Source organism: Pogona vitticeps, chromosome 2, assembly GCF_051106095.1.
Source record: "Pogona vitticeps strain Pit_001003342236 chromosome 2, PviZW2.1, whole genome shotgun sequence".
In the NCBI taxonomy this organism is placed as follows: Eukaryota; Metazoa; Chordata; class Lepidosauria; order Squamata; family Agamidae; genus Pogona; species Pogona vitticeps.
The window spans coordinates 12,627,496-12,640,683 of record NC_135784.1 but is presented as its reverse complement, the minus strand read 5'-3'; the positions used below and the strand labels follow the sequence as shown (position 1 = coordinate 12,640,683).

Below are 13,188 nucleotides of genomic sequence, written 5' to 3'. Positions count from 1 at the left end.
CTATTTCAGCCGGGCACACTCAAGCTTGTCATGGTGGATACCGAACGGATCATAGTTCACACGTCTATATCACGTTTTCAACCCACAATGACAAGAAGGTTCAGTGAGTCCAAAATGCAGCAGTCAGACTGCTGGCTTGAGCTGCTCACAGGGACCACAATAACCCCACATTGATCCTTTTAAATATTTGATTATTTACCACTGAGAGCTTTAAATATTTTCTTTTAATGATGTAAACCACCCTTGGGTCCTTTCTAAGGAGAAAATATTTCAAAGAAAGAAAGAAATATAGCAGAAATGGATTAGCCAGTTCTAACTTATTGATGGAAGTATGTAGTAAAAATATATATAAAAGCAGGAATCCAGACTACGCTTTGATTTCTCAGCAATGTTGTTATGTGCTCTAAGTAACAGGTGTCTCTTTCGCTTATTTGGTCAACTTTTATTCATGTAAGGAACCATGACGTTTGTCTGTTGTTTCCTTGGGATCTTCTCAAATCTTACTCCCATGGCGAGCATGTGATACGGAGGGAATTTCTCCCGTCCCTGATATCTTCAACATTTCATATGTGCTCCAATGTCCTCCTACATTCCATGCATTTCAATGGCCTCCCCCCCTGTATGAGGGTTTTGATATTGCCAGGTCAGAACTTCCTTTCCTTTTCTCCTGCACCTCTGCTGCTCCTAATGTTCCTTTACTTGGTGGGTCCTTCCTTTCCTCTGATGGAAATTCCGCTTCCCCCACTGGAACTTCCACCCAGAACTATCTCTATCCTCCTGGTTTTCTCTGTGACCATTCTCATCTCTCTATCTTTCCATTCATGGGATTCTACCTCCTCTTCTTAGGAAAGGATGGCAATCCAGTCAGGATAGGTATAGCATTACTTTCTCCCTCATATATACAACCAAGGTGTTTGAAACTCATCTGGGTAGTTCTTAAGAAGTCTTTAATTGTCGCAATGATTCCAGGCAATTCCAAAACTTGTTAATTCTGTACAAGTTCACTTATTTACATCATCTCTAGAGTCCATATTTAAATATACTAAATCCAAAAACTTATGTAAGGCAGTCTTACAGGCGTGAGCAAAAAACTGTTGGTACAGATCTTCAAATCCAAACATCAGTTATGCAAAAACTGCAGGCTTACTTAAAACACATCCTTTCACCTTGTAAAAAGATGCAAGAATTTAAATTTAGATAATAGGGAAAATGTCAGATGTGTTTGAATCTAAAATACAAACACATTAAAACACTGGAGCTCATAATCTAGAAAGACAGAGAATACATTTTTTGAACACTTCAGACTTCCTAAGAATACAATGATAAAAAAGAAAAAAGCTTATCATTTTTAATGAAAGACAAGCAAAACTATTTAAACTTTAAAAATAAATATAAAGAAAATAAAAAAGTACTATTTGGTTGTGTGTTGTTAACACACAGAAAATTTTGTTGTCACCCAGCCATATGAAAATTCCATTGATGACTGACACTGCTACATAGTTATCTTTCCGCTTTTCTATGGACTTTCACCCGGCAATACTTCCATCGTAAGTAGTACTCCATTAAAACAAACATCTATGGTTCTCCTTTCATTTCTAAAAACAGTTTTTGTGAGGTGTCCCCCAATATTTATATTCCTTTGTTCTGCATCAGTCAGAAAAACCAAATCTTCCCAAGGCTTGGGTTTTTCAGTCTCTGCGAAGCTCAGATGTTAACGATCAAAGGATTTGGTCACTTCCGACCCAGTGCAGTCCAGGGCCTGAAGAGACCAGAGCTTGAAAAACCAAAATTTCCATTCCTTCCAACAATCCCTGCCTTTACAAAGCAGAATACTGTACTCTCAATACATTAGCATAGAGACACCTCATTGCTCATAATTAATACAGAATGTACTTATTTTGTTCACAAAATAAAGAGAATACAAATTCATTGGTACGTCTTTAAATCTAAATTACTATTATTATGAGGGTAAAGCCTTCTAAAAGGACAGCTTCTCTCTCTTCACTACTTGCATTTCTTTCATCAGTTAGCGTTAGAACATCCATCCTTTTCTCTTTTTACACTAATTTTATCAAAGCTTTCATGGCACAATATATGCTTATTCTCACTTTCTTTGCACAAGGTTCCACGCTGTGGGCTAAACCGCAGAAGCCTGTGCTTGCAGGGTCAGAAGACCAAGCAGTCGAAAGATGGAATCCACACGACGGAGTGAGCGCCCGTCGCTTGTCCCAGCTCCCGCCAACCTAGCGGTTCGAAAGCATGCAAAGGCAAGTAGATAAATAGGGACCACCTCGGTGGGAAGGTAACAGCGTTCTGTGTCTAAGTCGCACTGGCCATGTGACCACGGAAGATTGTCTTCGGACAAAACGCTGGCTCTATGGCTTGGAAATGGGGATGAGCACCGCCCCCTAAAGTCGAACACGACTGGACAAAAAATTGTCAAGGGGAACCTTTACCTTTACCTTTACTGTTAATTAACGACAGAAGTAAAATGCTTCACAAGTGGTACTTCAAAATGCACTCCATTCTCCCTCTTTTCTCTGTCTTGCATTAGATCAGCATTTTGCTCCTTAGTCTTTCCAGTGGAAACCAGCCCCCCACCCAATAAATACTGAATGATCACCTTATGCCTTGTTAACTTATCAGAAGCTGTGAATCCACATTCCATTCATTTCTAGTTCGTCCCCAGTGTGAATTCTTTCATGTTTTTCCCGAAGGGCTGCTCCTGAGCATGGAGGGGGGGGGAGAGAGAGAAAGGCTGGATTGCCTTTCTCCCCCACCCTGTAGCTTTTCCAGAAGGGCTGATCCAGAGCATTCCTGGCCTGGCAGCAGCAGCATAGCCCTGGCCTGGCAGCAGCGGTGGAATTAAGGTGCTACTTTTGCCTTTTTAAAATATTTTTTCTTTTGCAGTGTGGGATTGGGCTGGTGGATTTGTTTTTTGCAGCCCCAGTGGCTTGTAGTGTTCGGTGATTTTAATTTTTTTGTATTTTTTTATTCGGCCGGAACGGGTAAACAGGGTTTCAATGTATTCCTATGGGAAATTGACCTATGAACGTTTCAACTTACGAACGCTGTTCTGGAACGGATTAAGTTCGTAAGTCAAGGGTTCACTGTATGTGGTCCTTCTCCAGTGTCAGTTATTTGATGTAACCTTAGGACACCACTGTGAATAAAGCTCTTTCAACATTCCATGCATTTATTTGGTTTCTCCCAAGTGTGAGTCCTTTCATGTGACCTAAGGTGACTAATTCGACTAAAGTTCTTTCCACATTCCATGCATTTATGTGGCTTCTCCCCAGTATGATTCCTTAAATGTCTCCTAAAGCTACTAATTTGACTAAAGCTCTTTCCACATTCCATACATTTATGTGGCTTCTCTCAAGTGTGAGTCCTTTGATGTAACCTAAGTTGACTACTCTGACTAAAGCTCTTTCCACATTCGATACATTTATGTGGTTTGTCCCCAGTATGAGTCCTTTCATGTCTCCTAAGTTGACTAATTTGACTAAAGCTCTTTCCACATTCCATGCATTTATGTGGCCTCTCCCCAGTGTGAGTCCTTTCATGTAACCTAAGATGATCACTCCGAATAAAACTCTTTCCACATTCCTTGCATTTATGTGGCCTCTCCCCAGTGTGAGTCCTTTCATGTGACCTAAGGCGTCCTATCGAACTGAAGCTCTTTCCACAATTCATGCATTTATGTGGCTTCTCCCCAGTGTGAGTCCTTTCATGTGACCTAAGGCTACTAATCCAACCAAAGCTCTTTCCACATTCCATGCATTTATGTGGTTTCTCCCCAGTGTGAGTCCTTTCATGTGTCCTAAGGTTACTAATTTGACTAAAGGTCTTTCCACATTCCATGCATTTATGTGGCTTCTCCCCAGTGTGAGTCTTTTCATGTGTCCTAAGGAGACTAATTCGACTAAAGCTCTTTCCACATTCCATGCATTTATGTGGCTTCTTCCCGGTGTGATTTGTTTGATGTAACCCAAGGGCACCACTCTGAGTAAAGGTCTTTCCACATTCCATGCATTTATGTGGTTTCTCCCCAGTATGACTCCTTTCATGTGTCCTAAGGTTACTAATTTGACTAAAGCCCTTTCCACATTCCATGCATTTATTTGGTTTGTCCCCAGTGTGAGTCCTTTGATGTGACCTAAGGGCAACACACTGAATAAAACTCTTTCCACATTCCATGCATTTATGTGGTTTCTCCCCAGTGTGAGTCCTTTCATGTATCCTAAGGTGACTAAGTCCATTAAAGGTCTTTCCACATTCCATGCATTTATGTGGTTTCTCTCCAGTGTGAGTCCTTTCATGTGTTCTAAGGCTACTAAGTCGACTAAATCTCTTTCCACATTGTATGCATTTATATGGTTTCTCCCCAGTGTGAGTCCTTTGATGTAACCGAAGGATTCCACTGCTACTAAAGCTCTTTCCACATTCCATGCATTCATGTGGTTTCTCCCCAGTGTGAGTCCTTTGATGTAACCTAAGTTTACTACGCTCACTGAAGCTCTTTCCACATTCCATGCATTTATATGGTTTCTCCCCAGTGTGAGTCCTTTGATGTGACCTAAGGGCACCACTCAGAGCAAAGGTCTTTCCACATTCCATGCATTTATGTGGTTTCTCCCCAGTATGAGTCCTTTGATGTGACCTAAGGGCACTACTCTGATTAAAACTCTTTCCACATTCCATGCATTTATGTGGTTTCTCCCCAGTGTGAGTCCTTTCATGTATCCTAAGGTGACTAATTCGACTAAAGCTCTTTCCACATTCCATGCATTTATGTGGTTTCTCCCCAGTGTGAGTCCTTTCATGTGTCCTAAGGTGACTACTCTGACTAAAGCTCTTTCCACATTCCAGGCATTTATAAGGTTTCTCCCCAGTGTGAGTTCTATGGTGTATATGGAGGCTTTTGGTGTGACTGAAGCTCTTTCCACATTCCATACATGGATACAGTTTTGCCCCTGCATGTGTTCTTTGCTGTCTACTGAGATGACATCCAATTACGCTGTTTCTCCCCTTCGTCAGTCCTTTCATGTGAAGTCCGTGCTGTCCACTCCGATTTTCATTTCTCTGTTTTTTTGCTTGATTATGAGTTCCTGCCCAGGTTATCCCAGATATTGCTGGGCAATTCTTCTCTTCTTCATCATCTGGTAGATTAGAAAAAGAAGAGAAACAACAACTTCCAAAATCTGCAGAAATAAGGAATGATGTCTTTGCGCTCCGCCTGAGTTACAGAGGGGAAAGGAAAGACAGGCAAAAAGGTGAGGTAAGAGAATCAAGGAGGGGATTAGGCTGGACTAGAGGTTGTTCCTTTGGGTTAGAGGTTGGAAAGGATCTTCACTGAGGGACATTTTGGTGGGAGGAGTAATGGAGGGAGGATCATTTCCATTTCCACATCAAATTCAAAGTAGATTAACTTTTTTTCCTTCTCAAATTCTCCCCAATGATTGTACTTAAATTTCCCGAAAACTAGAAAGAAATTTCTCGAACTTTCATTCATCTTTCAGCATGACAACGACACAAAGCATACATGCAAATAAACAAAGGAATGGTTGTTGTGGGTTTTTCAGGCTTCTTGGCCGTGTTCTGAAGGTGGTTCTTCCTAACTAATCAACCATTTCCTGATTAGGACAATAGCCTATCTCACCAACTAGCCTTTTCACAGCCATAAATACTCCACTCTCAAGCCTACCCAGAGCACAGTTTGCTGTCCTCTGAAGATGCCGGCAACAGAGACTGGCGAAACGTTAGGAAGAACCACCTTTAGAACACGACCAAGAAGCCCGAAAAACCCACAACAACCATTAGATCCCAGCCATGAAAGCCTTCACAAATACATCAAACAAAGGAATGGCTTCACCAGAAGAAGAGTAACAGTTTGGAATGGCCCAGCCAGAGTCCAGACCTAAATCCGATTCAATATCTGAAGAGGGCTGCGCACAAAAGACGCCCTTGCAATCTGACAGATTTGGAGCGTTTTTGCAAAGAGTGGGCAAATATTACCAAGTCAAGATGTGCCATACTGATAGACTCATACCCAAAAAGGCTGAGTGCTGTAATAAAATCAAAAGGTGCTTTGACAAAGTGTTAGTTTAAGGGTGTGCACACAGATGCAGACATATTATTTCAGTATTTTATTTTTTATTTCCCTCCATCTAAAAGATTTCAATTTGTTGTTCAATTGAATTGCAAAGTTCATAGGTCTCATTAAAGGTGGAAAAAGTTCCAGAACTGTCTTGCTTTCACTTTCACTGAGACTTCATGACACTGGATGGATGGATTGACTTTGTGTGTGTGTGTGTGTGTGTGTGTGTGTGTGTGTGTGTGTGTGTGAGAGAGAGAGAGAGAGAGAGAGAGAGAGAGAGAGAGAGAGAGAGAGAGAGAGAGAGAGAGAGCAGAGCATTCCCATATTTTCCTCGTAATATTTTATGTATACTTTTCACTGCTTTATCACAGGGGTGCACAATGTTTCTGCTCTAACCAGTGCTTATCAAGTAGAATTTAAGGCAATACATTATACATATGAAAATATAATTAAATCAGTTCTCATATTAAAGCCGAAGATGACCAAACAATAAAATAATTATTGTGACACAATAGTAAAGTACAGCATATTCCCCAAAAGACCGCATTATTATGAAATCGTCATCTCATCAGCTTTCTAAATCATCACACCATCATCAGGCTACTATCTATGAACAGCCTGCTGAGTAAGTTCTCAGGACCAAACCCTCATTCCCACTTAGAGCTGCCTCCCAGAATCTTCTAGTGCAATTTGAGAACCATCAGCTCTTCTTGTGGTCAATGGATATTGTCATCCCGACTCCACTTTGGCAAACGAAAGGTCCTGAGATGGGAACATAGCATATCTGGAGGTCTAGAGGTTGCTCAGTCCAGCATTAAGTAGCTAGTGGAGAGTTCAGATACCATTCCCACACTGAAACATTATTCTTGCCCTTTTTTGTTGCTAGAAATTATTGTGCTGGTAGACAGAGATAAGCTGAGGAGAGAAGGGGACTTACCGAGAGAGGATAACATTCTCCAGTTCTCCTCTATGACTTCCTGGTGGAGTGCCCTCTGGTCAGGATCCTGCAATGTCCACTCCTCCTGGGTGAAATAGACGGGCGCATCCACAAAGGTCACTGGACCCTAAGTGGAAAAAAAAGGGTGTGTGTGTCTTCCTCGTATTTTTCATAAAGATAAACTCCTAAAACCCAAAGAATATTTAACATGAAAGGGCTGGAACTTTTATGATAACTTTCAAAAAGTTAAAGGCCTTTCTTTTCGAAAACACATTTACTAAGTGCTCCTGATCCCTCTGGCTCAAAGCACCCTCCAGGAAGAAGCCACTGGATCCCAGCTTGCTGGGGCAACAACAGGAGCAGTGAAAGGGCCACTGCTCGCTTGCCTGCCTTGGGAGTTTCCTGGAGGCATCTAGAAAGCCTGTTTATGGAACAGGACACTAAAGGAGACCGTCTTAAATTTCCTTGATATTACCTGTGTCCACTGCTATCTGTATCTGAGAGGAGAGCTGAAGTCAATAATCCTTATAACATCTCCTGGAAACCTGTTGGACTTTGCTATGGGCAACTCGAGGAGCCTACAAGTTGTACTCACTAGGCCAGGCTTTGTATGTTTCTAGAGCTCTCTTCTTATCTTCGATAGCTGGCATCAACTCCTCCGAATGGGCTTCGAACCACTCGGCCGTCTTTTTGGTCTTCTTGACAAATGTGGACAAGGCATTGTTATAAACAGCATTCTTGGAATGTTCCCATTGTTCAGATGCATTTGCATCAGACGGGCCTGGAAGGGTTTCCTCAAGCACTTGGGCAAATTCCTCCACTTTTCTTTGATAGTGAATCTTGATGACAATATGTGGTCCCCCTTCCTTTTTCGTGTGATACAATCTCTTTGTTCGCAGTTTTACTCTACTAGACATCAGGGAGTGATCATTATCGCAATCAGCACTCTGGTAACTGTATGTGATCGTAATACTAGGAAGGCTAGAGTGTCTAGTGAGGATCAAATCGAGCTGATGCCAATGCTTCGATCTTGCCTGTCTCCAGGAAACTCTGCGTTGAAGCTTCGTATTAATGACTGTGTTGCTGACAAAACGACCATAATAACAGCAAAACTCCATCAAGCGTTGGCCATTTTCGTTCATCTTCCCAATGCCAAAATGGCCTAGAGAAGTGGGCCAAGAATTGTGATCAGCACCAACTCAAGCGTATTATTCTCTGAGAATGAACAGTATCTCTCTCTCTCTCTCTCTCAGGCATTTTTTTTATAGTAGCTGCCAGATCATTGTAGAATTTGTAGAAGCTGCTACATTCTTTCTGGGGTAGGGCCGATGGGCCAATGATTCACTTTCCCAGTTTGCTTCATCTTCCAGAGGTTTAGCTGGGTGTTTTTTGTCTTTTTTTGTTTTTAGATTGAAAACTATAAATGCCCGGCAACTCCTTTCAAGATGATCAGATGGACTTACTTCCAGGAAAGTTCATGTAGGCATCCTTCAGTCTCGAAAGACTATGGTAGCGTGCTCTGTATGGAGGACTTGGAACAGCGTCTAGTGTGGCTGAGGAGGCCAATTCGAGAGTTACAATCTCTTCCACACTGAAGACAAATCCAATCTGTCCCCTGTCCAGCTCCCTGGTTTTGCTGCTTTTGTGACTTCCTCTTTGCCTCGGCCTGCTGGACAAGGGTCTCTTCAAACTGGGAGAGGCCGTGATGTAACGCCTGCCTCCAGGCTGAACGATCAGATGTCAGAGTTGCCCATCTGTTGAGGTCTATTCCTAAGGCCTTCAGATCCCGCTTGCAGATATCCTTGTATCGCAGCTGTGGTCTCCCTCTGGGGCGATTTCCCTGCACTAATTCTCCGACCATCAGCCATTCTCACAACGTGCCCAAGCCAGCGTAGACGTCGCTGTTTCAGTAATGTATGCATGCTGAAAATTCCAGCTTGTTCTAGGACTACTCTATTTGGAACTCTGTCCTGCCAGGTGATACCAAAAATCCGTCGTAGGCAACACATATGGAAGGTGTTCAGCTTCCTCTCCTGCCGGGCACAAAGGGTCCAGGACTCGCTGCAGTACAGGAGTGTGCTCAGGACACAGGCTCTATAGACCAGGATCTTGGTATGTGTTGTCAGTTTCTTACTGAGCCATACTCTCTTTGTGAGTCTAGAGAACATGGTGGCTGCTTTCCCAATGCGTTTATCCAGCTCGACATCTAGAGAGAGGGTGTCAGAGATGGTTGAGCCAAGGTACACAAAGTCATGAACAACCGCCAATTCTTGTGTGGAGATGGTAATAGAGGGAGGTGAGTCCACACCCTGGCCCATGACTTGTGTTTTCTTCAGGCTGATTGTTAGTCCAAAGTCTTGGCAGGCCTTGCTGAAACGATTCATGAGTTGTTGGAGGTCTTCAGCAGAGTGGGCAACAATGGCTGCATCGTCTGCAAAGAGGAAGTCCCGCATGCATTTCATTTGGACTTTGGTCCTCTCTCTCAATCTAGAGAGATTAAAGAGCTTTCTGTCTGATCTCGTCTGGAGATAGACACCTTCTGTTGGAGTTCCAAAGGCATGCTTCAGCATGACAGCAAAAAAGATCCCAAAAAGTGTTGGTGCGAGGACACAGCCCTGTTTCACTCCGCTTCGGATGTCAAAGGGATCTGATGTTGAGCCGTCAAAAACTACAGTGCCTTTCATTCCATCATGGAAGGACCTGATGATGTTAAGGAGACGAGGTGGACATCCAATCTTGGGAAGTATTTTGAAAAGGCCATCCCTGCTAACCAAGTCAAATGCTTTTGTAAGGTCTATGAAGGCCACTAAGAGTGGCTGTTGTTGTTCCCTGTATTTCTCCTGCAACTGTCAGAGGGAGAATACCATGTCAGTGGTGGATCTATTTGCTCGAAATCCACACTGTGATTCCGGATAGACTCTGTCTGCAAGCACCTGGAGCCTCTTCAGCACAACACGGGCAAGCAGCTTCCCTACAACGCTAAGAAGAGAGATACCACGGTAGTTATTGCAGTCACCCCTGTCACCTTTGTTCTTGTACAATGTGACAATGTTTGCATCCTTCATGTCCTGTGGTACTCCACCTTCCCTCCAGCAGAGACAAAAGATTTCATACAGTTCGGTGATGATGATCTCCTTACCGCATTTCAGCACTTCAACAGGGATGTTGTCCCGTCCAGGTGCCTTGCCGGAGGTGAGGGAATCCAAAGCTGCTTTTATTTCTGCTAGGGTTGGTTTGCTGTCCAGCTCTTCCAAGACAGGCAGGCACTCAATGTTATTTAATGCTTCTTCAGTTACTACATTCTTTCTGGAATATAGCTCGGAGTAGTGCTGCACCCAGCGTTCCATCTGCTGTGCTCAGTCCTGGATGATCACACCTGTAGCAGACTTCAAGGGAGCAGATTTCTTCTGTAATGGACCTAAGGCCTGCTTGATACCATCATACATTCCTGTGATGTTACCTGTGTCCGCTGCTATCTGTATCTGAGAGCAGAGCTGAAGCCAACAGTCATTGGAGCATCTCCTGGCAGCCTGTTGGACTTGGCTACGAGCGGCTCGAAGAGCTTGCAGGTTGTACTCGCTAGGACAGGCTTTGTATGCTGCTAGAGCTCTTCTCTTATCCTCAATGGCTGGCATTAACTCCTCCGAATGGGCTTCGAACCAGTCAGCCATCTTTCTGGTCTTCTTGTCGAAGGTGGACAAGGCGGTGTTGTAGACAGTGTTCTTGAAGTGTTCCCATCGTTCAGGTGCATTTACATTAGCTGGACCTGGAAGGGTTTCCTCGAGTGCTTGGGCAAATTCCTTCACTTTTCTTTGATCGCGAGTCTTGTTGATGTCAATACGTGGTCTTCCTTCCTTTTTCGTGTGATACATAGAACGTCTAGTGAGGATCAAATCGAGCTGATGCCAATGCTTGGATCTTGGATGTCTCCAGGAAACTCTGTGTTGCAGCTTCGTATTAAAAAATGTGTTGCTGACACAGAGACCATAATAACAGCAAAACTCCAGTAAGCGTTGGCCATTTTCGTTCATCTTTCCAATGCCAAAACGGCCTAGACAAGTGGGCCAAGAATTGTGATTAGCACCAACTCTAGCATTAAAGTCTCCAAGAATGAACAGTAACTCTCTTTCAGGGACTTTTTTGATAGTAGCTGCCAGATCGTCGTAGAATGTGTCTTTCACTTCTGTAGTGGATGACAGTGTTGGTGCATATGTGCTAATGAGGGTTACTGGTCCTGCTGATAAGTGGAGCTGCAGAGACAGGATTCTTTCACTCCCCACAGTGGGTGGAACAATGCATCTCAGGAGAGTGTTTCTGACTGCAAAGCCAACACCATATTCCCTGGTCTCATTCGATGGTTTTCCCTGCCAGAAGAATAAGAAGTTTTTTTCTTTGACAGATCCCGAGTCTGGCAGTCTTGTCTCTTGCAGGTCAACAATGTCCATCTGCAGTCTACTCAGTTCCATGTCAATGACAGCTGTCTTGCGCACATCGTCTATTTCTTGCAGGTCGTTAGGAAAGCCGTAGTCAGGAAAGCCAGGGGTCATTGTCCGTACATTCCAGGTGCCCAGCTTTAGGGCAGAAGTTTTCTTATGATTGTTGCATGGTGCACGGTTATCGATCTGCTTGTCGGGTTTCACCCTAAACCCCACGCACCCCGTGAGGTTAACACACCGTGGCGAGGTAGCACCTTACTGGCTGGGGGCTGCCCAGCTTAAGGCGGGCGGTATCTACCTAGTGAGGTGCAATGACCTCTCCCACCGTCAGACGTAGCCCCTGGCGTCCTGCTCTACGCCAATTGAGCAGAGACTTATAACCGGTAACTGCTACTTCCCGTGTTGTTTCGACGCTGTATGCGAAGCTGGAGTGTCCTCTCCAGAGCACGAAGCCTGGGTAAAATAGTATGGAGGATAGGCTGTTACCCAAGCAGCAAGTCCCCCCTCTCCACGTCGCTGAAATGGTCCAGTGGAAAGGCAAGAGCCAATACAACTGGTTCCAGCAACGTCGCAGGAGTTGGCAGAATGAAAGAAAATGCCTCCGGGACTCCGGCTCCGGATTTTGCCTCGAGGTTATCTCCTGAAGCCCTTTCCATAAGTGGTTATAGCCAAAAGGCAGTGGAGGTTTCAATTTGGAGTTTTCCTTCTCCTAGATGGGCTGCCTTCCAGGGCTGACGAGTCCCACCTACCTGGCTCCAGGAAAGTAGATTTAGGATAATCAGCAGATTTGGAAAAGAATAGAGGGAGTGTGTACATTTCATTTATTTCAACAAGTCTGCTCAAAGCCCTGCTAACCAAATAAAGCAGCAATAGCAACAAAAAGAGAAGAAAGCAGAATACCAACCCAGGTGAAAATGAAGGAGGAATTTTTAATTCACCACTTATATTTTGGATAATGTCTTAGACTTAGAGCAGGGGTCTCAACCATACGGCCTGGGGGCCAACTGAGGCCCGCCAGATGATAATTTGTGACCCCCAACTTGCCTGCCACCCCCGAAATGCCCATGAGTCCTCTGCTGTCAAGAGTAAAAAAGCCTCGCCTCAGCATCGCTCAGCGGTGGCTCAGGAAAAAGGGCCATCAGCGCACCTCGCTCGCTGGATGGAGGGTGCAAGAGGTGCTATCTTGGGAGACAACCAGCGAGCAAGGCAAGGCTTTTTTGGACACTTGACAGCAGAGGATGCGTGGGCACCTCGGGGGGCGGCAGGCAAGTTCGGGGCCACAAATTATCATCTGCCGGGCCACAAATGGCCCCTGGGCCACATGTTTGAGACCCCTGCTCTAGAAGGACCCCCAGCATGTGTTGGGAACCATCAAAATCACAGACATCGGGGGCCCCCAGGTGGGGGCCCCCCATTTTATTTGCGTTCAGCCTTAATCTATTGTCCCTTTTATCCTCCCAATGAAGGAGAAGGTGGGCACAGAAATGATGTTACCTGTTAATCAGTAATCATAAGAGTCCAAAGTACAAAATCCCACACTCTGGCTTGTTTGTTAAGGGGAAACAGGCTTGAAGGGGAACCCCCACACCCCAAATCAGGACGACCAAGGTTTGCCTCTTATCAAGAAGACCTGCCCTTGGTGAGCATGGGGTTTGGGGTGAGCAGGATTCCAATATTTTTTTAAAAAAAAAACCAAATGAAATGCAAAGAAAACC

At 44.3% G+C, this 13,188-nt stretch overlaps 2 protein-coding genes across 2 annotated transcripts in view; both read right to left on the bottom strand.

Moving 5' to 3' along the window:
• The window catches only part of LOC140703858 (uncharacterized), a 97,658-nt gene that overhangs the window by 50,783 nt on the left and 33,687 nt on the right, over window positions 1-13,188 (bottom strand). Inside the window, exon 3 of the mRNA XM_078387988.1 lies at window positions 7,038-7,164. The gene's annotated coding sequence lies outside the window, so the exon portion shown is untranslated. The remainder of the gene's footprint in view (window positions 1-7,037; window positions 7,165-13,188) is intronic.
• LOC144587411 (uncharacterized) overlaps window positions 931-13,188 on the bottom strand; it is a 47,548-nt gene continuing 35,290 nt past the window's right edge. The window contains 2 exon segments of the mRNA XM_078388000.1: window positions 931-4,921; window positions 9,971-9,977. Coding sequence (XP_078244126.1) covers window positions 3,181-4,921; window positions 9,971-9,977 — 1,748 coding nt within the window. The 3' untranslated portion in view covers window positions 931-3,180.